General features: G+C 39.9%; 1 protein-coding gene across 4 annotated transcripts in view; it reads left to right on the top strand.

Moving 5' to 3' along the window:
- Positions 1-27,881, top strand: part of ARHGEF3 (Rho guanine nucleotide exchange factor 3) — a 50,490-nt gene that overhangs the window by 18,200 nt on the left and 4,409 nt on the right. For 2 of the 4 annotated variants that reach the window (XM_042454468.1, XM_042454467.1), the window contains 8 exons: positions 4,460-4,718; positions 6,679-6,786; positions 11,003-11,173; positions 20,165-20,227; positions 20,410-20,506; positions 23,344-23,420; positions 24,111-24,368; positions 27,518-27,688. In XM_042454468.1, coding sequence (XP_042310402.1) covers positions 4,668-4,718; positions 6,679-6,786; positions 11,003-11,173; positions 20,165-20,227; positions 20,410-20,506; positions 23,344-23,420; positions 24,111-24,368; positions 27,518-27,688 — 996 coding nt within the window. In that variant the 5' untranslated portion in view covers positions 4,460-4,667. The remainder of the gene's footprint in view (positions 1-4,459; positions 4,719-6,678; positions 6,787-11,002; positions 11,174-20,164; positions 20,228-20,409; positions 20,507-23,343; positions 23,421-24,110; positions 24,369-27,517; positions 27,689-27,881) is intronic. The other 2 variants (XR_006102456.1, XM_042454469.1) reach the window with 1 other exon arrangement.

The following is a 27,881-nucleotide window of genomic DNA, read 5'->3' on the forward strand; positions in this document are numbered from 1 at the left end:
TTTGATGTCTCTGCAGAAGAATGTTGGTTTCTCAAGGAAGATGGCATATTGCCAGTCCAGTTGGAAATAAAAATCTTATTTCAACGTGCAGTTGCTTTCCAGTCATAGCAAAGTGTGTAATGTAACCTTTTCAATAAAAATTGGGTTCAGCCCTTTCTTTTAAATGTCATATATTTAATAAATTTGCTTTTCAGACCTTGTTCTAATTTTACACTCTAGACACTACATGAAGTAGCTGCACTAGTTTATGTTGTTGCTGTGTGCCTTCAAGTCATTTCTGATTTATGGCAACCCCAAGGTGAACCAATCATAGGGTTTTCTTGGCAAGTCTCTTCAGAGGGGGTTTACCTTTGCCATCCTCTGAGACTGAAAGTGTTGTATTAGTAGCCAATTGGCAGGTGTGTGCTCAATTTACTGGGTTGATGTTGTTTGCCTTCAAGTTGTTTCTGGCTTATAGTGACTATAATCAACCCTATCATGGGGTTTTCTGGAGCTGAGAGTGTGTGACTCGCCCAACGTCACCCAGTGGGTTTCCATAGCCAGGCAGGTAATCAAACCTTGATTTCTAGAGTCCTAGTCCAATGTCTGCCTGAGTAAACACTAATTCTGCCCGTTTCTTGAACATGGTCATATCATCCAGCCCAAAACTCGATAAGTTGCGTATGTATGCCTCTTGGAAAAAATGGGGAGCAAAGATGACCGAATATTTTAGGGTACCTGGCTAGTATCCACATTGGAGAAAATAGGATTATCCTAAACTGAGGTTTTTGGCATCATAATTTGTGGCAAAGAGCCCCTTTTTGTTCTCATTGCCTCTGTCAAGCTTAGATGACATGGTATCACATCATTATTTAATTTGAGTGCCTTTTAGATATTCTTCTAACTGTGTAAGATTCAATGGCATTACCTTTCCTAGTGGTGGGATTGTGTACTTCTTTGAGGCAAGATGTTCTGCTGATATCATCAGTATGGCTGGTAGGGTTTCCCATGTCAGATAAGATTTTATTGAGGAGCTGTGGACTAAATGGCCAAACAGCTACTGGGCAGCAGCAGTAGGAAGGGGCTGACACTGGTGAAGATCTCTCAGAGACAATGACAGTGGCAACATAGCTAACATTTGTTAGTGCTGAAAGAGCCATGGTAACCCTCTTTTGAATGTCTGAATGAAAAGCAATCCAAAATAAAACCAGAGACCATGCCAGAAGATACAACAAAGTCAAGGAACAAAATGCAATGGCAGGTTTACAGTTAATTACATAACTTTAAATTAGACAAAAGACATTAAAATAGTTCAGGATTTTCCATACCTTGGCTCAGTCATTAATTGCAATGTAGACTGCAGTCAAGAAGACTAGACCTTTGAAAGGCAGCTATGAAGGAACTAGAGAAGATCCTCAAATATAAAGATATATCATTGAATATAGTTAGGATTTTCCATGGCAGCATTTTCCCCATTTATATGTATAATTGTGAAATCTGAAGAGACATCAACTCATTTGAAATCTGATACTGGAGAAGAGTTCTACAGATACTATGGACTGCTAAAGAGACAAATAAATGATTCCTAAAGCAAATCAAGCCCAAACTCTCCCTAGAAACCAAGATGACTAAACTGAGGCTGTTGTACTTTAAACATATCATGAGAAGTCATGACTGATTAGAAAAAAGTATAATGCTTGATAAGGTGGAAAGCAGCATGAAAGAGGAAAGCTGCATTCCAGATGGATGGACTCAATCAAGGAAGCCACGGCCCTGAGTCTCCGAGACCTGAGCAGGGCTATTGCTGATAGGATAACTTGAAGGATTCTCATTCATAAGGTTGCCATAAGTTGAAGTTGACTTAACTGCAGTTAACAACAACATGAGATCTGATGAGCTGTTTAAAACCTCCAAAGGAGGAGACTCTGCCATACTCTGAGGCAGCATATTCCACTGCTGAACAGCTCTTATCGTCAAGACATCCTTCGTAATGTTTAGGTGGAATCATTTTTCCTGTAGTTTGAATCCATTGCTCCATGTCCTAGTCTCTAAAAACAAGCAGAAAACAAGCTTGCTCCAGACTGAGCCTTGCCTTGGAGTACAGATTCTGCATGAAAGAGCAAAGCAGTTGGGTCCTATTTATGTGGCTGGATCATGTCATTTCCAGATTGATCATTTGCAGGACAGGGCCTAGCATCTTGGATAGTTCTTTCAAAGTCAGGATTAAATCCCAAAGTTCATTCACTGGTATGGAAGCCACAAGAAACCACTGGCAGCTAAGTGATACTAGACCTAGGTAATGGGATTTAATTCTTTAGATAGATATGTGTATTACAGAGGTTGGGAGGTGTGCAGATGCTTCTGCATTCTTGATATGTAAGAACAACAAGAAATTGCAAGCTTTCATGAAAAATAAGAAATAATCTGAGCGTCTGCATTTTTGGATATTAAACTCATACCATAGCATTGCCATGATTACGGGCATAGAATGGTGTTTACTTTCCTGCCTTGAGGCTAAATATGTTTCCTTGGATATAAGCACAATTTTGCTTTAGAAGAGGGAAATACATTGTAATATTGTATATAGTAATAAAAAGATGAACATCTATAACTGTGTATTTTAGTCTGCAAGCCCTCTGATTATATGTTTCTTAATGAGATAAAAGACTCTGTGCTTTAATGAGTAGGACCATCTCTGATGGGTCCCAACATGTGCATACTGGTCCAGGTCCTACTGCTGTCTACATCACTTTCCTTCTCCCCCCTCCCCCCCAAAGCCATCTGCAAGATCCTGAGCTTCTGTCCTGAGATTGAAGCCTAGCTGCACTATGGACTGGCAGAAATTATCTGTCCCTATCACTGACTGAAGAAACAGAAAAGAAAACATGAGAGAAAAAAATGCAAAAGAGTCTCAACCAAGTATTGCCCCAGTAGATCCCAAAGGAATATAGTACAGTTGGTCCTCTGTATCCATGGATTTTTTTAATCCACAGATTCAACCATCCACAGAGTGAAAATATTCTAAAAATATATAAATTCCAAGAAGCATGCCTTGATTTTGCCATTTTTTTTACAAGAAACACCATTGTTCTGTGCCATTGTATTTAATGAGACTTGAGCATCCATAGATTTTGATATCCATGTGGGGTTCTGGAACCAAACCCCAGTGGATAGCAGGGGCCCATTGTATTTCAAAAGAAAAAAAGGCCCCTAACCCTGCTTTTCTTTGTAGTGTGTTATTTGCTGTTCATTTGTACGAATCTTCCAATGTTTGGGGTGAATATATGAAATGTACCTTGTATTTGTGGCAGATCAATAGTTGGCAGTTGGGCCCTTTCAAGATTATCAGAACAGGTTAAGGCCTAAATAACCTAAAGGCACCAGATCTTATGTGATCTTGGAAGCTAAGCAGCTTCAGTCCTGGTTAGTACTTGGTTGGGAGACTGCCAACAAATACCAGGTGCTGTGGGCTGTATTTCACAGGAAGGAACTGGCAGAACCACCTCTGAAGATTCCTTGCCTAAGAAAACGCTATGAAATTCATGTGGTTGCCATAAATCGATAGGTGAAGGCACACATACACACACAAGAGCAGGTTGCTTGGGGAGAGTGAGAGGAGGAGAAATTAAGATAGTCAGTAGCAGGATATGACTGTAAAACATCCTGGAACATCTTATTGGTGTCAACAGGGATGCTACAGTTTCAGGATAAAAACCCTCAGATGGCCCTTGAATCTGAATTATGGAAGCAGTTATCAATATATTTATTAAATAGGTTATTATATTCTGGAGGCATCAAAGCAGAGGAAATATATAACCAGGTGAGCTTTATTAGCCTGGTGTATTGTAGTGCCGCTCTAGCCTGCACACTTGAGACTTAAGGGTCTTCTGACTGCAGTGCAGTATGATTGATGAGAAGCTTCTTGCTACCAAGGGAGAATTGTGACACAACAGCATTGGCATGCTAAGTAAGAAACAGCTGGTGGCTGAGACGCCATCGAGAGGAGATTTATAGTGAAAGCTCAAAGATTTTTTTTCTGTGTTCAGTATTCCAGTGATGCTGCAGTGGCATAAAAAATAAATGTACCTTTAAAAAGGCTGAGCCAAGTTGCTGCTGCTGAAGACAAAAGGAGCCGAATGTACCTTTGCTGAAGATGAGGGTGCAGCCTGGTGTTTTGTTTTGTTTTGTTTTGTAATGTTACCTGGATCCACAAATGAATAAATCAATTTATTTAAACAAGCCTTTTAACCATTTTTATGCCATATTTTAGGGTACTAATGGATTTCAGCTTTATTTGTGGAGAAAATGAATATGTATGTGAGCTTTGGTTCTCCTGTCTCTAGCTGTGCTGGAAATAATACTGCTGACCGATAATAATGAAGCCACTGCTGCTTTGACTTTTTTTTTTAATATGAAGAATTGTTAACTTGAATATGCTAACATGTGGAAGACTGTAGTAAGATCACCTTTGTTTTCACAGGCGTTTTTCTAGACAAGCTATAGTTACGAGGTGCTTAAACAAACTTCAAAATCATGGCTGAAAAAGAGAGGTGAACAGGCTTTGAATGTACTTGAAATATGATTGTTGGTGAGCTTATTTACATCTCCTGGAAGATTTGGACTTTTGGGTCAGTTTCATTTATACCACTTGGAAGATTTGGGATTTTCTATTCGATCTTGCCTTTTACATGTGCTGCCCAAGATCCCGTCAATGTCGGATGGAGATTAGGAAGGCAAGGGTAATAGTAAACTAAAAATTATTTACTGTTGTTGCTTTTTTGTCTCTTTTGTCATAGTTTTGTGTACATTTTTTCTAGTCTGCAGCAACAGAATATTAGATTTTATAAGGATTTTGGCACACAGGGGATTAAATACTATATGAGATGTTATTCCATTTCTCTGTCTTCCTAGGTGCTTATTACACTTTAATGTGTCGTTTCATTTAAATACATATTGAATTTTGTGTCATATATATAGTATAATACCTTTGAGAGATGTATATATGATCAGATGTGCAAATGACCTTTCTAGATATAGTACTGTAATTTTTAGCTGTTTAATTTTGTGCCTCTTGGGATATATGATCTATTGAATGCAGAAATGTATAATGATTTGTCTACAAAAAGGGAGAAAAATATGAAGCCAAATATTTCTGTTTTTAAACTGCATCTATGCCCTTCAGTGGCAAGGTCATCATGACAAGCATAGCTGCTGGACCTTTTACATTATTACAGCTGGTCGGAATTTTTCAGATAATTGATTAGACGTAGGTGTAAAGATGTCTGGCTAAAAGTACAGTCCTGATCATAGTTACTTGGAACCCACTGAACACGAAGAGCAAACAATAGGATTCCACTCTATCTGTCTGTGAGAGAGAAGCTTCATACATATGCTGTGCCTCTTTTCTCCCCTTCTATAACATCTTTCCTGTAAACTTCAGATGTCTGATAGAGCTATGTATTGTATACTCAGCAAAAACGAAACAAAACAAAACATGATTGTCAGCATGAGAATTGGTTGTGTTCATTTATTGCTGTCTGAATCACTCTATTGCCAAAATAAAGTGGATTTTGCTTACTTGGAGGACTTACCCAGGTATGCAGAAGGATATCTGCAAATTAATGAAAATGTTTAAAAGAATCTTTGCTCTCGGACTCTGGGGCAGAGAGATAATGGAATGCTGAGAATGAAAGTGTGTGTGTTTGTGTATATGTAGGAAGAATAGCAGGAGAGTTAAAAGGTTGCTTGATATTGTAACAGGTTACAGATTCCTGGAGGTAGCTCGTAAGGTTGTGGGATGTTATATGCACCATGAAGTTAATCTTCCTCCCTGCACTGTAAATGAGGGGGAAATAGAAAGGAAAAGGAACCCCTGTCACCCCTAGCTATATAACAATCCTAAGAAATCATCTAGTCTCTCATGAAGCTATGGGGATAGACATCAGAGACTGTGCAAGAGTGATAGGGCCTGTTTGGTAATCATCTTAAACATGCTGAATACCCAATAGAGACCCCCCCTTCCCTTTTGATAGGCTGGTTTTAATGCTATTTGTTTAGATGGATGTTCTTTTGTTCCTTAGATAGTGTTGCTCTTAGTATCTAGTTCTTTTGTTTTAATTTGTATTGGTTTATATATGTTGTGTTTTTGTTTAAGAGCTTTGTTTTACATAAAAAAAGCAGGGAAAATATGATTAAACAATTAACAACACTTTAGCATTTGGACTTTAACAGCTAGACTTTGATCTGAGCACTTAAGCTTTTTTGTGTGTCTTCATGTCATTTCCGACTTACAGTGAACCTTTCATGAGTTTTTATGGAGCTGAGAGTGTGTGAGACTTGCCCAAGGTCACCCAGTGGGTTTCCATGGCTGAGTGGGGAATTGAATCCTCGTTTCCAGAGCCATAGTCCCAACACTCAAACCACTATACCACACTGGCTCACTTCAGCACGACATATCAGAAGAAAATTAAGATGATGAGAAAGAAAAAAAGTTATCCTCTTTGCTTTCACTAACATGAAACCTCTTTTTCCATGAGCCTCAAATTGTGTAACCAGATTCTTGGTTTTGGCTGGCAGAAGCTCTGAGAATAGCTTTTGTTGATACTATTACAACAATCTTATTGTGAATCTTTCTTGTATATGCAATCACAGTGTTAATTTATGATTCTAACATATAATTATTTTGCCTGCAATTTACAGGAGCCAAGTAATAAACGGGTCAGGCCTCTTTCTAGAGTGACGTCACTAGCAAGTTTAATTCCTCCTGTCCGAGCAACTCCTTTGAAGCGATTTGGTCAGACCCTTCAGGTAAACCTCTTTGCTTGTTTATCAGTCTGGTGTCATGCCTCTTTGCATGGAAATAACCTGAATAGGCCTTTCCCCCATTATTCTGATGGAAGTGCAAGCATATTTTTTTAACCTTCTTACTTGCATAAATAATTATTTCAACTGGTTATCAACAACAATTCAAGATAGCAAATTGTGGGTTTCCCCCCTAGAAATATAATCTTTCTGGGAATCTTAACAGTTTGAAATGATAATCTAAAATGCAGGAATAGCACTATTTAATATAATCTTTCCCAATTGAATCAGATAGCTTCCCACTTTCACATTCTACCTCCAAGTGATCAGTTTTTTTAACTGCTGCTCTCTGCTCCATTTTAAAATACTCATTGAAAAATACCATTTATCTACAGGGGTTATGGGTTAATTAAGTTCCAGATTGCTATATATTGCCTAAAAATACATATAGCTGAATAACCTATCATGGTATTTATGATCTGAGGTTGAACTTGAAGGAGGAACCAATGTTGATTGATGGTGTAATTACTAAATAATCAAAATAAGTTTAATTTTCCAGCATCACTACTTTTGTTGAATTGAATTGAAATGACCCAATATAGGAAAATATGGATATGAAACAACAAACATCTCCCATTCTAATATACTCTTTTTGAAGCATGTATGTTTGAAAAGGTTGTTGAGATTGTGATATAATTACCATAGAATGAGCTAATGAATATTAAGGCTGCACGGGGGAGGGATATTTTGATTCAGCATTTTAAAGAGGTTTATTGCCAGTCTGTGTAGTTGCTGAACATAGGTGTAACATAAAGTCCATAGCATATGTATATGATGCCAATGTATTAACATATATATTCAACTGTAAGTCGACCTCATTTATAGGTTGAGGGCAGGGTTTGCGGCCAAAATCATGGATTTTGATACAACCCATGGATAAATTGAGAGTAAAACTTAGGGGCATGTAACAAAGGATCTAAAGGGAAAATTAAAGGAAAATAATGTCAAAGAACTTACAAAATTCCAGCAAGCATAACTGTTTGTGCTCCTCCTAAAGCCTTCCACCAGGGGATGGTTCTTTTTTTAATAACAGTTAAGGTACAGTATTTATATTGACCTGTGAATAAGCTGATGGTTGGGGGGTGTGTGTCAGTTTTTTGACTAAAATTTCTAGACTTATACATGAGTATATACAATATACGAGTAGCCAACCTGTGGAGAGGAGACAAAATGTGTGCTCATTTCAGTGTGTAGCCAAGGTAATGTATACAAAACATTGATGTAACAACCAGGGCCAGGTCAACTGGCAGTTAGAGACCAGGATTCAAGGGTTAGTGACTGTTTGTATTTGGCTCCCCCCACCTCCCTTGAGCCTGATCAAAGTGTTAGACCCAAAAATCCAAGACTGATAAGCTTCCACCCTCAAATGTGGGATTTATGGAGTTCTTGATTTAGAAATGGTTTTTTGTGTAAAATGTCATCCTGCTCTAACAGCCTTTAAGAAAAATATTAAATAAATAAATATTTGAAAATACGTATTAAACCTACAGTTTACATAATTGCATTTTACATATATCACAGACAGTATCTTTAACAGTTGAGTCTGACAATAATGTATCTAGAGATCAGGTAAGAGAAACTTGTAGAACAAAAGCAATTTTTTTCTTGATTAATCAACATATGTGCTTAGTAAAGTACAACTGTTCGCATACAAATGAAACATTTAGAGAAGGGGAAATTTTCCTGTTGAGTCTAGACAGTGAACTGCTGCATTATTACTGCAAAAGTGTCTGGCTTTTGGGAAGTATATAAATGCCAACCTGCTTCTGCTTCCAGGCAAGGTGACTACCCCCAGATCAACACTCTTTGTATACACATTTTACGAGGCTTCCACAGGTGTTTTCTGTTGCAGTAAAAAGACAGACTTCTTTAGATGGAAGATGCACTGCTGTAAATGAAAGTTGATGTCAAATAAAACTTACCATTCTCTAAAGTGCCATATGACTCTTTGTTGTTTCTCTCATGCATCCACAGGAGAGTGCCATCCAATTGTACCCCTCCTGTGTTTTCTCCATTATTCTCCCTTTATTTATTTATAAATAGTTTTATACTGTTTTTCATTTTTATACTAAAAAATACCAGAATGTTTCCCAGTAATCCATGTTAATAAAATTCAATCAAATCAATTAATCAAATAATACAGCACAATCCCTGGGGATAGCGGTATGGGTTAGTGATCAGAGAAACACCTGAGCAAATAAATGTGTTTTTAGCTAGCTGTGGAAACACCCCTTATTGGAGGCTTGGTGGATCTTAATGAGATCATTCCACATGGTAGGTGACATCATGAAATAAGTCCTTTTCTGCACCACAAATCTTACTAGGCTGTAATATGTAAAGTACAGTTGGCCTCCTTATCCACTGATTTTTTCTCCACCGATTCTAGCATTCATGCCTTGAAAATATACCAAAAAAGTATAAATTGCAAAAAGCAAACCTTGATTTTGCTATTTGGTATAAGGGACACCATTTTGCTATGCCATTCTATTTAATGGGACTTGAGCATCCACAGATTTTGTTATCCATGGGGGATCCAGGAACCAAACCCCAGCAGATAACAAGGTCCCACTGTAAGACCCTTCTGTTAAGCATAAAGACTGGTGTTGATCTAAATTGGAGTGAGGTCTCAGATAGCATGGTCCTGAGCTGTTTAGGACTATACAGTATATACTTATTAAAAATAATAATTGTAAGCCGCTCTGAGAGCCATTAGGGCTGAAGGGCGGGATATAAATAACGTAAATAAAATAAAATAAAATAAAATAAAATAAATATAAGCAAAATGTAATGCTTTAGTTATGGCCTGCTACCATGACATCCAGGGTAAACTTGGTAAGGTGTCCTAATGATCAGCTACTAGCCGCAGCTTCTGAACCAAAGCCAAAAGTGGTATCACATAAAGCGCATTACAATAGCCCAGTCTTAAAATTACCAATTTATGAATCACTGTGGTCAACAATGAAAGTCCAATTTTGTGCTATCTGTGAAGATATAGAAACTTAGCATTTTTCTTCTCCATTTTCCTCTTTTTAAAAAGTAGTATGCTTTTGCATTGACTTTATATAGGAAATTGAATCATATGTCTCTTTACTTCATATCTGAGCGCCATTATTTTCGCTCAGTACTATTTTATTCATATGACTCCTGCCTTCTGAAGTGTACTTTGCCATAACTATCTGGACACAATGTGAAGGCTTTCAGAGCCGGCATCCATAGTTTTTTGTGGGTCTTTTGGGCTTTGTGGCCATGTTCTAGAAGAGTTTATTCCTGATCTTTCACCGGCATCTCTGGCTGGCATCTTCAGAGCATGCATCAGGACACACCTGGAAACTTGAAAAGAGAAGATGATTGACTGAGTGAAAGTAGTTTAGAGCCTTGGCGCATTATAAAAGTAAGCTGAGAGGCAGTGAGAGAGAAGTGGCTTTCTGTTTACCTCTCTGCACTTCTGTTTTCCTTCCAGAGGGCGGTGGTTGTAAATGCATGCCTTTTGCCAAGCTGATTTTTCCAGTGCAACAACTGTCTCCTTCAAAAATAGAATGGAAGTGCTTTGAGGTCATGTGGAGAGGTCAACAGAAAGTTGCTTCTATCACACTGCCTCTCTTCTTACTTTTGTAATGTGATAAGGCTCTTGTAATTGAAACAGAAGATCCATTTGTTCCAGTTGCCCAGTGTGAAAAGTGAATTAAACTTTGACTAAACACAGTAGTTCTTTTTTCATAGTCTTGCTTTATGCAGTGTTGCTAATTTATATTACAGTACTAAGGTCTATGTTAGAATATGATCCAGATATTACTGTGTGCATTGACTCATACTATTTTTTTTTCTGGGAACATTTGCTTTGCTTTCAGTTTCAGCATGGGTGGCATATCTGTAGATATAATACTGACTAAGGGATAGTTTCCCCCCATAACTGTACCACTGAAAACAACTTGCTTGTTACATGTATGTCCCACCTTTTCTCCAAATTGCTCAAGGGAGTGTGCATTCTTCCAATGTCCCACCTATTTTATCCTCATGACAATTATGAGGTGAGTTAGGGTGAAAGATAGTGACCAATCCAAGGACCCTCAGTGAGCTTTATGCCATTTGCATCAAACCCAATAATTGAAATAAAATGTGAGCCAATGTATAACTACTTAAAACTTTATTATTATTTTTATAGCGCTCCATCAGTTTCCGGAGTGACAGTCGTCCTGATCTGCTTGCTTCACGTCCCTGGACTAGAAATGTACCCCCTGCTAGCACCAAGCGAAGAGACAGCAAACTGTGGAGTGAGACCTTTGATGTCTGTGTCAATCAGATGCTCACATCCAAAGAAATCAAGCGCCAAGAGGTTTGTTTCTATTTTTTAACAGTTTTTTCTCCCTCAATTAAGGAATTCAGAAGAACTTATAAATGCATGTGTGCACATATAAGCAGGCACTGGATAAAAATCCAAACATTTTTCACTTCCTGAGGCAGTAAAAGAACAGTCAACTACCATGTTTCCCCAAAAATAAGACACTGTCTTATATTTATTTTTCCTCAAGAAGACACAGTATGGCTTATTTTTAGAGGATGTCTTGTTTTTATTAAGTATGGTAGAACAATCTACATTTATTCAAATATAGTTCAGTCTTCTTCTTCTGGAACATCATCATAACTCTTCACACCCGGAATTCCATCCTGAATTTCTTGCGACTCCATTTCCTATAATAACAACAACAACAACAACAATAACAATTTTTATTTATATACCGCCTTTCCAACAGATCAAAACAGTTTACAAAAATGCATAAACAATTACATAACACATACACAACTAAAAATTCATCCCCTTATCTTAACTAAATACAGTTAAATTAATCAAATTACAGTTAACATCAGAATACAGTTAAATTAATTACATTAAAATATATTAAAATATACCCTCCAAAGATGGATTGGCCCTTGCTCTTACCCCCCCCCCCCCGAGACGGGTCCCCCAAAAGGGCACCACTGCCAGCAGCAGGCACCCATCCATTTTCCCCTTCCAAAAGGGAACAGGTGTTCCTGGCTGGGTACCTGGGTCCTGGTCCTGGCAGGAAGCAGTCTGAGGCCAGCAGTCCACCAGGTGAGATGGAGCATGCAGCAGGAGGTACTACACATCTCTTTCCTGGGGTGGTGGGGTGGCCTGTTGTCCTCTCCTCTTTCTCCACTTTGTGCTGGGTCTCCTCTCCTCCTTTAGAACTATTGGCCCCAATCTTTCTGCTTCCTTCCTGCCCCCTTCCGTTCCGTGCTAGACCTATCACTATTTCTTATTTTCAGGATATGGCCTATATTGCACAAATGCTTAGAAATCCTGCTACTGCTTATTTTATGGGTATGTCTTATTTTTGGGAAATAATACCATGGGAAAACATGGTATCTCCTTGGCCTGCACAGAGTAAATGAGAACAGTGACATACACAGGTGTTCCAGCCTTTTAAAGTATCCCTCGTGAACACAGTGTATTCTTGACCCAGGAGATATGATGGCAGAAGCTAATAATACTTTCTCCTAAAATATAGGAGGTAGGGTTAAATAGTTTTATATCTTTCTTGGATAAAAGAATTCATAGCAATTAGGCTATGAAATTGAAGAAAATATTTTAGAAATGAAGGAAATGCCATGCATTGCATAACATAGTATTCTGCATGCTACAAGTAATCCTGATTAAAGGGCCTTGGGGTATACAGTCTGAAGGTACATGATTCAGCAACCTGTCGAAGCTATACAAGTCTGGATCTGCACTGTGCCTGATGGGAGTCTGATAGGGAACTCTGTGTTTGCTGTCTGTTTTACAGAAAGGCTGTTAAGTAAAGACCTGCATTTTTTTTAAAAAAAGAAGACTTAACAGCTAGTCCTATTGTTTTTCTTTTCTTGCTCTGCTTTGACTCTAGTCTGGTCTTTTTTCATTATGACTCCTAGTACAGTTGGCCCTTCTTATACACTGATTCAAGCATACATGGTTTGAAAATGTTAAAAAAGTATAATTTTCAAATATCAAACCTTAATTTTCCATTTTTTGTAAGGGACACCATTTTGCTATGTCATTATATTTAATGGGACTTGAGCATCCACGGATTTTGTTATACAGGGGAGATCTTGGAACCAAAGCCCAGCATATAACAAGGGTCCATTGTAGTTAGCATTGCTTTGCCACGCAAAATAGATTTTGGGGTTAAAAAAAAGGGCGAAACAGTTACTGGCTTCTTTCAACAATATCCTATTATGAGCTTGCTAGCAAGACTCATGCTCAAGCTGGTCTCATCACTGTACTGAACAACATCACACATCTGAGTTGCCCTACATCAGGTCCAGCTAGCATTTCCCATGTAGCCTAGTATCCTTGTCCTGGTAGAAAGATCAGGTAGAATGTAATGTTTTCATTTGCTTAAAACCAAAGAGGGTAAATTGCCCTCTTTGAATAGGTTGTAGGTGAATAGCTTTGAATAGCTGTTGCTGATTGTTTCTAAAATTATGTTCTCTCCCCAAACAACTGCGATTTTCTTAGTCAGGCCATCATTAATAACATATACACCCACGATGCATTACACTGTAATGTCCAGTCACACAAACGAAAGGGTTCAAATGCTTTCAATAATAATCAGGACTCCAGGGCTCAGTGAAATAGACTGAGAAGTAGGAACAGAACCAGTTTGGAAAGCAAAGTCCATTCCTTAACCTCAGTCAGCTAATAAGGATTCTGTGCAGCCCACTTGGATGTCTCAGGAGATTAGCTAAATTATAGTATCAACAACCAATCAGTCTGCATTGGGGGGGGGTCAGGTTTGGTTGAAGCAATAATATAATCAGAAAAATTCTGCTAGCAGTGTTGATGAGGATGTGTTGGATGTATATAATAAAATGACTTTGGGGCTCAGAACTAGATAGAATTGCAGCTCATGATGGGTTGGTCAATAAACCATTAAATCCTTGCTCCCTGGTTAATACTGCCTCTACAGTATACACCCACATTTCAGCGCTGATTTAAAAACCTAAAGTTAAAAATCTAAAGTAATGAAAACATATTTCTGTTTTAACATATTTCTGTTTTGGGAGTCAGTGTGATACATTGGTTTGAATGTTGGACTAGGACTCCAGTAGACTAGGGTTCAAATCCACACTTGGCCATGTAAACCCATTCAGTGACCTTGGGCAAGTCACACTCTTTCAGCCTCAAAAAAAGCAAATCCCCTCTGAACAAATATTGTTAGGAAAAAACCCATGATAGGCTTGCCTTAGGGTCACCACAAGTCAGAACTAATTGAAGGCGCACAACAGCAATTTATGTTTTATTAGTATTATTCTTGCCAAGGTCAGTTCAACAGTTTCCTTAGCTGGATAACTGGTATAATCTGCACCTGTTTTAATGTTTTGTTGAGAATTGAGGTTTGTTGTCATGTTTTGTAATATGATTGATTGTACACCACTTTGAAAAAGATTTTAGATAAATGGAATAATAAAATACTTTCTACTGGATTCAGAGTAAGATTAATAAGGCATTAAACTCAGAGGTGATTAAACCAAATAAACTGAAAATCATTTTAACAGTCTGAGATGCTTATGTGTGTTTGTGTATATATATATGCCTTCAAGTTGCCTGTCAGCTTAAAGCAACCCCATGAATTCCATACCATTTTCTTAGGTAAGGAATATTCAGAAGTTTTGCCAGATTTTCTTCTCTGAAATACAGCGTATAACATACAGCATCTGGTATTTCTTGGTGGTCTTCCACTCAAGTACTAACTAGGGCTGTCCCTTCTTAGTTTCTGAGGACCTTATCACACCACCTCCATTCTCGTCAGGATCACATTAGTGAAGGGAAGTGCATACATACTAGATTAGGGAGCACTCCCTACTGTACGTCCCTTCATTAGCACAACTGGGCTGTCACTGGCTCCTTATGCTCTCTTCAGCCCTCTAACCACAGTCAGAGGACAAAGCAATGACAAAAGGGAAGCGGCATTGTGTGATACGTATCACCAAGGGCACTATTATCCAATGACATTACTGTTTTATGGCAGTTTAAAAGCCGCACATGATAAAATCCCAAAATGATTTGGGATCTGGTGCCTTTAGGGTATTTAGGCTTGTGACATTCTTACACTCATGTGGAAGAAGAAAATAACACAACAGTAATTGACAGTAATTGACTTAAAATTTCCAGAAATCCCAGTGTTCAGTCACTCCTTTTCAATACCAAAAGCAAAGTATATTTTTCACAGTTAATTTCTAGAATGACTGTGTATTTCCAGTTTTCTTGTATTTCTCAAACCAGAACAAAGAAAAGTATAATGTGAAAGGTGAAGAATAGATTCTGAAACAATACAGTTTGCCTTTTGCATCATGGGGGTTCCATCCTGGAGCCCCCCTCTCCTGCAGATGCTAAATATTGTGGGGCCTCAAGTCCTATTCTTCTCAGTAGCAGCGCAACATGTGTGTGCCCGTGTTTTTGGTGACAGCATGAGTTACCTCACCGATTGACACCAACCCTAAATATGCCACTACCTGAGCAAAGCTATCCAGGCTTGAAAACAATAAGCACTATGGGAAGCAATGTAGTACTAGGACCTGAAAAGAGGTGACTTATGTGTATAGCTAAATAAAACTCACATCCTGAGTCCGATGCACATGGGTTGTGTGTCAGCCTATGAATAGCTACAAGACTCATCCATTTGGGCTGATCCTATTGATGTTTACCAAGATGTAACTTCCTCACTCTTTATTTCATGGAATCTTACTCTCAGATACACATGAATAAAATTGAAGCCTGTTATTTTTGGTTCAACAGACAGCATGGCTATTCTTCTGGAAATAAAAGGACTTATTTCAAACTTCAACACACTTTCCCTACCCATATACATCAGGAACCCATCAATATACTTTAGACTGCCAGAGGGAAAAAAAGAACCATTTTTAACCAAGCCAGGGGAATGAGGGAGACCATGTTAATTCATCTAAATAAACAGACTCCTACCATCATCATCTTTTTTGGGGGAAAAAACATTACAAACCAATTTGTTCTGAGCAAACAGAAAGAAAATGACATAGACCCACTAAATTTTTTAAAGCTAGAGATTAAATAGACACACGCACTACTTGTTCAGCACAACACCTCTAAGACTGCATTTCTGAGAAAAGTACTTAGAACTAAATTCCGCTGTGTTTAATGGGAATCACTGTAAAGCAAGTAGGATCAAATTACTCGAACCAAGGGAGGAAAAAATGTGGTGTGGGATCATATACCCACACTTCCATAGCAGTAAGTAAAATAATGGAGGAAGAAAAAGTATTGCCTTCTCTGCCCCCCTTCTTCTCATTTTTTTTTCTGAAGCCAGAAAGAAACTGGGCAAAAACCTGCCTTTTTCTCACATATTAAGTGAAGACTGTCTTATCTTAAAGACTCATGGGATTGTGAAACAGTCTATGTTTTCAATACAGTAGGTCTCTTCTTGTGATGTGTAGGCTCAGGCCATCCAAGCTGTGCAAAAATGATGAAAGCTGGAGCAAATGCTGGATTTTTGTTCTGTGGCAGTTAATTTAGACTGGTATCTCACTTTAGCAGAAGCAGAATTGGTACTTTAGCAGGTACTTAGTGGGTCACTTAGCGCCTCATGAACAAGCTACTCTCCTGGCTGATCTGTTACCTCCACATGAGATAGTTACTTGGGCTGCTAGCTTCCATAGGAGATAGTTACTTGGGCTGCTAACTCCAAAGGCTTAGCCAATAAGCAACAGAGGATGTGTAATGATCCTTGGGTCTTACATATGCTAGTGTTACATATGTCTGTGATCTGCAGACTGCAGGGCACAACTTGCTGACTGAATTTCTATGGGGAGAATCAGATATCTGGTTGCATAGAGTCACATGTCCTAGGCAAAACAGAAATGGTAACCTCTCTTAAAGAGTGAACACCACTTTGCATATTTAAAACTGTTGCAGTCATCATTATATATCCTCTGTTGCTTATTGGCTAGTCTTCTGGTTTTCAAAGGGAAACTGAGCCACATTCTGCTGTTAATCTCTATAGGCTTGTGCATGAAAAAGCAAATCCTCTCTGAACAAATTTTGCCCAAAAAAACCTGTGGTAGGTTCCCCTTGGGGTCACCATAGGTCAGAAATGACACGAAGGTACACAACAAGAACAGCAACATCTTACCAATGTACAAGGCAAATAAAGATGGTAGTGAGTAAGAAGCATATTTCAGAGTCTCCAGTCAATGGTGGCCCCTCTTTCAAGTTGTGATCCCTGGCATATTCCCAGTTATGCCGAACCTTGATGACTTCTCTGATTAGAGACTTCTGTTCAAAGGTTTAGCTGGTTAGTTAGTATCTGCATTTCATGTTCCCTTATGTTACCACGTTTGGGAGCTTAGACAGAGCCCCCAGCCTTAAAAATGTTCTTACTACTTTTGTCAACAGCAGATGTGTTGTTGTGTGCCTTCAAGTCATTTCAGATTTATAGCAACCCTTAAGCAAACCTATCATGAGGATTTTCTTGGCAAGATTCATTCAGTGTAGGTTTGCCTTTGCTTTTGTCTGAAGCTGAGGGAGTGTGACTTGCCCAAGATGACCCTGCAGGTTTCCATGACCAAGTGGGGTTACAAATCCTGGACTCCAGAATCCTAGTGCAACACTCCAACCACTACACTGTTGGCTCTCCAACAGCTGATACAAGTTTGTTAGTATGCTCCGAGACGAGAGAGTTTTTCACAGTCTCTCTTTCTAATTTTGGATGCTTTCATTATTTGCTTAGCATTTTCACCTATTAGCTACTCATTGCCTGCTTCCCATTCAACTTCAGGCCTTCAGTTTCCATGCCAAACCAGTTCTTTTTTCCCTGTCACAATTCTTAGGAACAGTAAAGGTCCATTTCTCTAAGCCAAGGATAAATAAATAAATAAATAAAAATTTTTATTTGTACCCCGCCCTTCCAAACGATCAGGGCGGCTAACAAAATGCACCGAAGTGCAGACAATATACAAGATTAAAAACAACCATAATAAAACAACAAGGAGGGGTATTTAGAATTCTCAGGCAGAGAAGTTCAGCTCCTTAAAACTGCCAATCCCAGCATGCAACAGGAGGCAGCTAGAGGAGTCACACTGGAATAGTACCTCTTTAAGAGCATAGTGTGATAAACATAATTGATTATCAAGAGCTCTTTCACTCACACATTCATACAATACTCACACACACTTTCCTTCCACCAAACATTGATCAGTTGTTCTCGAAGGCTGGGGATGACACCGTTGCCGCGGATGGTGCCAACAAAATGGAGGTGAAAGTCCAGGGCCTTTATACTTTTTCTTCTCTCTGGCTTTTGGCTGCTGAAGTCTTGCAATATTGCAGCCCATTACTCAACTTCTTCTTTTGGGAGGACAGACAGGTTGTTCAGATCAGTCCGTGTTCAAAGCAACTCGTTCTGTTCAAAGCTCTCCATTGTCCTGTCAGTTCCTCATCATGGCGACTCAGGAGATAAGGTTCTTCCCGGTCATAGTTCATCACACCTGGACGGCACCCCGCTTCAGCTTCCAAGTTTTCAGACTTTCCTCACCTCGGTTGCCAAATACTTTCGTCACATCAGTGCTTTGCGCGGAATCATCTTGTTTGGTCATTTAGCTATGTTTGAAGCACAATTCCTTTGTTTTTCGGTTCTTCAGCTCTGGGTTTAAGTCAGAGCTCACGCATTCGTCTTACAAGCCCTCCTCTCTTTCATGCTTCTCCTTGAAGTTTCCTTGTCTTCTTTCTGTGAGCAAAAGTCCTCACATTCCCTTCATTCTGTTTCCTCGACTATGGGAAGATTTTCAAACAGATATTTAACTCCTTGAAAGTGCATTTGCCCTCTGAGATTGCTTCTACCTGATATAGCATAATATAACAGAAGACCAGCTAACAGCACTGGGACTCAAGACAGTGGTATCACGAGGGTTGTGTCAACCAGTGCAGTAACTCATGGCATCACCCTCCCCATTGACCTCTTCCCATACCATACCATAGAAAATCCTAAGTAATATTTTTGTACTAATGTTACTCATAAATTGTAATTCTCATATATCACTGGATGTTATGGCGATAGATGTGATATAAACAACTAGCAGAACTAAAAGTATACTGTTAAATTACAATATCATATGCACAGCCTGAATGTATTTACATGTACATAGTTTCATGTGATCAAAGTGAATGTTTGGTAAAGTAAGATTTTTTTAAAGAAAAAGTTAAGATTTTTTTCAAAAAATTAAAATTAAAAATTTAATTTTATATGTAAAAAAACCCTGAGGCCTCTTCCTTCTCCTTCCACTGAGCCCCCCCCCAACTCCAGCATTTAAAAGGGATTTAGGTGAATGCCACAGCCCATTTCTACCCAAAAGTGGATGTTTATTTATTTACGGTATTTATACCCCACTCTTTTCACTTTAAAGGCTCTAAGAGTGGCTTACAATTATTATTTAATTAGACAGTTCCCTGCCCTCAGGCTTACAATCTAAAAAGACATGGCACAAAAGTAGAAGGGAATGGTGGTGGGGAAGGGGATCAGGTCCAGCAATTCTTCTCTCCCTCTGAGGCCTGGACCAATGCAGATGGACTGGAGGGAGGGCTCTTCTTCTTAATCGAGGCTGGGCCTGATGGCACTGGGCCTATCTTTTCACTCCTTCCAGGACATAAGATGGCAGTTGGCATGGAGGGAGGGCCTTCTTCTTCTTTGTTTGGGGAGTATTAATAATAATAATGATGATAATAATAATAATAATAATAATAATAATTATATACCGCCTTTCCAAAAAGATCAAAGCGGTTTACAAAATTACATAAAAACACATAAAATGCATAAACAATTTACACATGCAAATAAATAAAATACTTAAACAGTACATAATGTATACAAACTAAAATTCTAAATTTAGGTATTGGTGTCACTCGCCCCCAGGATGTCACCTGAGACAGCCCACATCCCCTGGCTCTTCAGCTTAGTAATGGAGATGAGCACCATCCCCTACAGTCAATTACGACTAGACATTAAAGTCAAGAGGAAACATTTACCTTTTTACCTATGCATCACAACATAACTGTGGTCAAAACATCACAGTAAAGTCATAACCCAGTTAAAAGTAAACGAGGAGCACATCTCACCTTCTTGTTTCCATTCATTGGTTTATATCCTGTCCTGAAATATACAAACAAATTATATAATAAATATAATTATTTTAACTAGAGGAACCTACACATTATAAAAAGTTAAAACAAGGTAAATGTTGGGGAAATTGCTTAAGCCCATTGGAATTAATAAATTTCTCAAGACTATTTTCTGTTTTATAGGCTATTTTTGAACTTTCACAAGGAGAAGAAGATTTGATAGAAGACTTGAAATTAGCAAAGAAGGTATTGTGCTTTTAAATATTTAAATATCATCCTTCTTTTTGAATGTATTCATGGTCATTTTTAGCACCTGCATATTTAGATAAGAATTCTAAACTGAAGCTTCAGCTATAAATTTCATAGTTTAAAGATTATCACTCGCCTTCCATTTCAAACATGTGTTTATGACTTCTTTGTTTTTACAGGCTTACCATGACCCAATGCTTAAGCTCTCCATAATGTCAGAACAAGAGCTGAACCAAATTTTTGGAACACTGGATTCTTTAATTCCTCTACATGAAGGTATAATTCTTTCTATTCAAATGTTGGAATAACTGCACAGGGCTGCAAATTTTATAAGGGGCTACAGCAGAAAAACCATTCATGAGCTGAAATAAACAGGAATATTCCCTAACAAATTAGGAAGATTAGTTGTTTATTGACATTATGGATTGATTATTTGATATTGCTTTGTTGAGTTAAACAACTGCCAGTTTTAAATGTTAGTACTGACCCGCATCTGAGAATGGGTTTAAATGTCACTAGAAGTTGAATTTACCAGAAGTTTGCATTTCATATCTGGTTTAAATGGTAAAACAAAAAGTAAAATAATAATAGCTTTTAAGACAGATCTCTTCTGGCAGGCATTTCCTGAATAGACACCTGGCCACCAGAAGTAAGCCTAACCTATTTATCCCTGATTCTTTGTTGTAGTCATTGTTTGTCAGTGTTATTATTTTAAGCTATGTTTTATATTGCAAATTGTTTAATTGTATTTTATGCGTGGGTGGGTTTGTGGGATATGGATTGTATGTTTTAATGTTGTAAGCCGCTCCAGTTGCATTGCGCAGAGGAGCGGGGCATTATTATTATTATTATTATTATTATTATTATTATTATTATTATATGTTCCCAGTAAAATGTAAGTTGTAAAAGTGTGTAGAATTGGATATCTAAGTATAAGAGAAACTTGTTCGCAATATATCAGGGCTTTTGATAGACATGTTTTTAAAAAGTATGCATCTCAGCTTCTTAATATTTAATTCTAGTGAATGAGACAAAGGCTGAATCTATAGACTAAATAATGCATCTTTATCTTAGACTGTTCTGTTGTAACACACAATGTTCCTCTCCTTCTGATGCAGAAACACTTCTTTTTGATACCTCTGGGCTTTAAGTCAATTTTTAAATGCTCCAGTTTACTTCACTGTTTTTGGGAAGAACCCAGTTTTTTAAATATGTGGTTTGACGCCTCCCCCTGCCATTAGGATTGCACAGGGGAAAGGGCCAGGTTGGTAGGTAGTTACCTAGATTACTTGATGGTTTCCACCCCAGAAGGGTAGCTCCTTTGTTTGTATCAGCATTTGGAAAAGATAGTGTTGTTTTTTTGGAAGTGGGATTTGATGTTTGTATGCACACATCCAGAGATCAGCATTTTACTTGCCTCTTCTCTGCCAGCTTCACTGCACACATTTGCAGGTCAGCATTTTAACTCCTCCTTCAGGAGGGCAGACAGAACAAAGGGAAAACAGAGGCTGTTTGATTAAGCAAATATCAAATATGTTCATGTGTTATGGGAATCCCCACCTGAAAAAAAATGCCTGCAACTGCTGTGGTCATGTGACCAGACATAAACTAATGCATCAAATGTGTGTGCACAGAGAAGCAACACGTCCTTGCACCAATGTGGCTATATAATGGGGCTCTGTGTCATTTTTCAAACTGATTTTAGTTTGGATTAAAACAGGTGTGTGTACTAGCATATGTGCCAAACCAGGGCAGGGATACTACAGTGGTGCCTCGGGATACGAAATGATCGGGTTACGAAATTTCCGGGATACGAAAACGTTGGATTGGCAAAAACTGTTTCGGGTTACGAAATATTTTTCGGGTTACGAAATTCATTTAGGCGAGAAATTCAAATGCTGCAAAGTGCAGCTATAGGCTTTCCAGTGCTAACGGAAAAGTGTTTCGGGTTACGAAATTTTCGGGTTACGAAAGGAATGGCGGAACGAATTAATTTCGTAACCCGAGGCACCACTGTACACAGTGGAGCTGGGATACAGCCCATGGCCTGTTACAGACAGCCAAAATAAAGCTGCTTCGAGTCACAGTGGAGGTATGGTGTTTCAATGATGCATGCATCCTAAGACTCCAGAAGCCACACCAAAGCCACGCTCAAGTCCTTAGGGCTGGAGCGTGGCTTTGGTGTGACTTCTGGACTCTTAGGATGCATGCATCATTGAAACACCATACCTCCACTGTGACTCAAAGCAGCTTTATTTTGGCTGTCTGTAACAGGCCAAAGTGTAGATTCAGCCAAAGAGAGAAAAGCTACACATTGGATCTCTTAAAATAGTTGGTACTTTTTTTTTATCTAATAGGAACTGCTGGGTGGATGCAGGTGGCTCTAATTCTAACTGAAGCAGCGGTAATAGAGAGAAAAAGTTAACTCTTTCTCTTGTTTTGAGCTAAAGTGTCCCCTTTCCAAGGGGGGAAATAAATACATGCACTATACTGGTGGTGGTACTTTTGTCTTTTGTGAGCTTAGCAACAGCTCAGAAGATGGCAATATGGCAACACAGTGTCTGTGAGGAACATTTGATAAATATGGATAAAGATTGTGGCTTCAGTTCAACATCCTCTCAGTGTATCAACCCCTCAGCATAGACCATCCATAAAACTCCATAGCCTACTCACATAGGCATTTTGTGCTTCAACATGAACCTGCAGGATCAGAGACGGTCTGGCTACCCTTCCATAGCCAGACACAAAACAATTGACATCAGCACTGAGATCCTCAGTGGTCCTCCAGAGGTTCCAGCGCTTTTGTAGTCATTGTGCATCGACTTGTGGGGGGTGTGTGCCAGAAGTTAGTAATCCTGCTAGTAATCCTGTTTGTTCATGTTAAAGCATGGAATGCCTGTATTGGGAGGTTTTGGGGTTTTAAAGTACATCAGGAGGGGGGCATTGCGCAGAAAGAACAGGCATCTCTATCCCTGTAGTACCCCCCCAAAAAAATCAGATCCACACAGGTAACGGACTGAAAGTCTCCAAAATCTCCTCACTAGTTATATGTCTTTACAATCCAGGGGTTTTGAGTAACTTTTTGTTTGTTTCATTTTTTGCATTTTCATTAGATCTTCTTAGAAGACTGAAAGAAGTTAGGAAGGCTGATGGATCTACAGATTCAGTTGGTCATATCCTTGTGAGCTGGGTATGGAACGTGTGCATAAGATGTATTAATATGTTTTGTTTTTACTATTCATCATTAGAAAGTTTAGAGCCGGGTAATATGTGTACTTGGGTATCATATAATAGCTGATTCTAGTAAAATGTTGAAATCATGGGCAGTGATGTTAGGATTCACAAATCTACTAACAATATTTGTGTAAAATCACTTAATGTAACTTTTTATCAAAACCATATTTGTGTCACATTGGCAAGGCCAAAAGACACTTCCTAGGTGTTACAGCTAGCTTCTTTTTTGTTTTATTCATTTTATATTAAAATTGTGCTAAAAATGTACAAGCTCCTGTTTCTGTGCCTTGAAAGAGCTGCATCTACTGTTGCAACCACACAGCTGACAATGATGTACATTCCTAAAATAGTGATGCTCAGTCCTTAAATGCAATGTCCTTGATTGTCTGATAATTAAAAAATGCCACAAAAATATTTATATTTCTGCCAGCTCATGAAATAACAACTTCTATTCAAGAACTATTGTCCTCCAACTCTAATTTGTAAAAAATAATTTATGCAAGGAGTGTATTTTTAGAACAAAGAAGAGAGAGTGTGTGTGTGAGAGAGAGGGGGGTGCAAGAGAGCACATAAATTAAAGATGAATATATTAGAAACCCTTGCCAAATGCATGCCCCACAAATAATTTTCATTTATTTTTCTTTAGCTACCTTGCCTGAATTCCTATGATAGCTATTGCAGCAACCAAGTAGCTGCTAAAGCATTGCTGGATCATAAAAAACAGGACCATCGAGTACATGATTTCCTACAACGTTGTCTAGAGTCACCTTTCAGTCGCAAACTGGACCTCTGGAACTTCCTTGACATCCCAAGAAGCCGTCTGGTGAAATACCCATTGCTACTAAGAGAGATTCTGAGACACACACCAAATGATCATCCAGACCACCAGCACCTTGAAGAAGCTGTATGTGTTTAATGATATTACCATCTAAATAATGTTTAACAGCAATCTATAAAAGGTCGCCCCAACTGGCTCAAGGTTCTTACCCATAACAGAGTCACATTCCTTAAGTTTATTCTTAATTTGTTTGTAAGATTGACATAATTGTAATTAAGAAAGACCCCCACCATATCTTTTCACTGAGATGATGTATAAGTAAAAACAGCCATCAGTAAATAACCATTCATTACCATCAAATTATCTCCAAATAATTTTTAAAGGAAAAAGGCTAACTGTCATGATATAAAGAATAAAAATAACTATGTGCTCCTTATCTAATAGTAATTAAAACTATCTTTGCCCATTACGTTTAGTAGACATTATATAGGAAAGAAATGAAGTAATTTACTAATTTACTAAAAAGAAATTTCTAACACCGTAACAAGCAACTTCTTCAGATAGCATCCCATCCCAACCTGGGGAAAGCTACATTTGACCATCATGATTACAATAGTGGCAAAAATTAAAGATGTCCCCTTATGTGAAGTTGAAGGCTTTCTTTCAAGATGCTGGTGAAACTTCAGGAATATACTCTTCTAGAACACAACCTCATAGCCTGAAAGTTACCCCTTATTTTTATTGTGAAAAGAAGTCCTGTACATTCCTTCTCTCAGGAGGTAATAGCTCTCTTCACAGGCCACAAGGTGCACATACCATGTTTACAGGCTGCCAGTGTTTCCAGCAGCACTGTAACTGTCTGAGAGTGGGTGCATTATGGTAGGGCTTTCTTTACAACAAGGGTCGGCAACCTACGGCCCGTGGGCCGCATCCGGCCCGCGGGCACCGTAGGAGCGGCCCCAGGCCGGCCCTGCAGCCGATTGCCGCCGCCGGCGCGCTCCTTCCCCGCCCCTCAGGGCCGGCCTCTGCACTCCCTGAGGGGCGGGGAAAGCGCTGGGGACACCGGCGCTGGCCTTTCCCCACCCCTCAGGGCCAGCCTCTGCCCTCCCTGAGGGACTGGGAAAGCGCTGGGGCAGCCTGCGCTGGCCTTCCCCCCACCCTGTGGGGAAGCCTTGGCCCTCCCAGAGGGCGGGGAGAGGCAGTGGGCCGCTGGCCTGGGGAGAGGGAGGCGGGGGTCCGCAGGAGGAGGAGGAGGAGCAGGGAGGAAGGAGCAGGAGGAGGAAGTAGAGAGGAGGAAGGAGGAAGAAAGAAGGAAGGAGCAGGAGGAGAAGGGAGGAGGGAGGAGGAAGAAGAGGAGGAAGAAGGAGGAAGGAAGGAGCAGAAGGGAGGGAGGGAGAAGGAATGAGGAAGAAGAGGAGAAAGGAGGAAGGAAGGAGCAGGAGGAGAAGGGAGGTGCTTTAATAGTGAGAGTGGTTTTGGCCTTCCCCTTCGGCCGAAAGGGCCCCTTGGAGCCCGTTCGGCTGAAGGAAGGGGCCAAGGAGGAGAGGGCAGGTACACGCCTCCTCCTCCCCGCGGGGCTTTGGCAGCCCTGAGGTGTCCTTTGGAGGACACCTCAGGCCTGGCAAAGCCCCGAGGACAGGAGCAGGGGCCGTGCACCTGTTGTTTCTGCCCCTCATGGGCCCCTACTGGTTCTCTGGGAGGCAGCTGCGGGCCAAGGAAGGGCAGGAGAAGCAGGTGAACGCCTGTCACCCCCTCTCCCAATCCTCCCCCCACTTCTAGCTGTCTCTCAGACAGCTGGAGGTCAGTAAAGGGAGCAGAGAAAGCCCCGCCCCAGAGGGTGGAAGCTCCGCCCCCAGCATGTGGCCCCGCCCCCAGAGGGTGGAAGCTCTCCCCCCCCCGCTTCGGCCCCCCCAGTTGTCTGAGGGACAGCAACCCGGCCCCTGGCTCAAAAAGGTTGCCTACCCCTGCTTTACAATATACCGTATTTTCCAGCATATAAGGCGACCGGGTGTATAAGACGACCCCCCATGTAGTCTGCTGGCAGCATCCCTGGCCTGCCCTCAGGGGGGTCTTGCGCCGGCTGGAGGGGGCCTCTCTGGAGGCCTGAGAGAGGATTCTTGGCAGCCAGGCTCTCACTGGCCCCTTACTTCTCTGTGCCGCTGCCGCCACCAGGCATCCTCCAATCCTCCAGCAGCTTCAAAAGTCCTCTGCAGAAGCCGCTGCCGCCGCCACCCAGGATCCTCCACTCCTCCAGTGGCTTCCACGGAGGACTTCTGAAGCCACTGGAGGATCGGAGGATCCCCGGCGGCGGCAGTGCGGAGAAGGGGCTGGCTCTTTTCCTTGGCTCAGCCAACTCTGGAGCCGTTTTCCCGCCGCTTTTTGGGGAAAAAATTGGTGGCGAGAGCCCAGCCGCCGAGGATCCTCTCTCAGGCCTCCAGAGAGGTCCCCTCCAGCCGGTGCGAGTGCCAGCTGGCTGGAAGAGGACCCAGCAAGGACCCCAGAGACAGGGAGGTGTCATTTGCCTGTCTCGGGGGTATAATTCTGGCACATAAGAGTCGCCTTATATGCCGGAAAATACGGTATATGAAATACATTTTATTTCCCGCCACTATTGTGTCAATTTGAGCATCAGACTTGTGAGAGTGACCTTTGAGGACTGTCAAAAATGTGCAAAATAGCAAGTACATTTCTATACCGCTTATCAGTGCACTTAAGCACTCTCTAAGTGGCTTACAAAGTGTAAGCTAATTGCCCCCCAAAAGTTTGAGTACTCATTTGAGTGACTTGGGAAGGATGCAAGCCTGAGTCAAACTTGAGCCCTTGTGAGTGAGTGGCTGCAGGCATTTAACCACTATGCCACCAGGGCTCCATTGTTTATTTGCAGGTATAAGTTGTTGCAGATTTAAGCTGTTGAATTAGATAAATTGAATGAAAACGTTCAGTGATAAAGGTGCTCTGTTCACTCAATTGCCTTTTTACTGCATATATGTGGCATACTGTACATAGAACATAGCAGTTTTTCCTATATATAGATTTTCTGCACATATGTACATTGCATGGATGGATCATGTGTTGAAATATAACATGTGGAGTAGTTTGAAAACATAAAATGAAAAACAAAATTGAAGTACCTAACTCTATATATTCTGCATTTTCTTCTAACATCTAGAAGAAAAATACCACAAATAAAAGTTTTGTTCACCTTCAGGTTTTTTTCCCCATCAATGAAATTGTTCTGAAAAACTATGATTTATTTTTAATGGTCTTTTTCACAGATTAATATTGTCCAAGGCATAGTGGCAGAAATCAACAAGAAGACAGGTGAATCTGAATGTCAGTATTATAAAGAGAGGCTAATATATCTTGATGAAGGCCAAAAGGATTCCCTGATAGATGAGTCACGTGTTGTATGTTGTCACGGTGAACTAAAGAACAACAGAGGAGTGGTAAGGAATTCATTTTCAAAACATGCAATTGTGGCTTGCTTCTTTTTTCCAGCTCCGTTCATACTAAGTTTATACTTAGATATTTTATAAAGTGAACAGCACATTTGGAAATATAAAACTGCAATTTTTATAACCCTGCATAGAGTTTAAAATGGGCAGGCAGAGATACAGGAATAGCTGAATGGAACCTCTT

This window comes from Sceloporus undulatus, chromosome 2 (genome assembly GCF_019175285.1).
Source record: "Sceloporus undulatus isolate JIND9_A2432 ecotype Alabama chromosome 2, SceUnd_v1.1, whole genome shotgun sequence".
NCBI lineage: Eukaryota > Metazoa > Chordata > Lepidosauria > Squamata > Phrynosomatidae > Sceloporus > Sceloporus undulatus.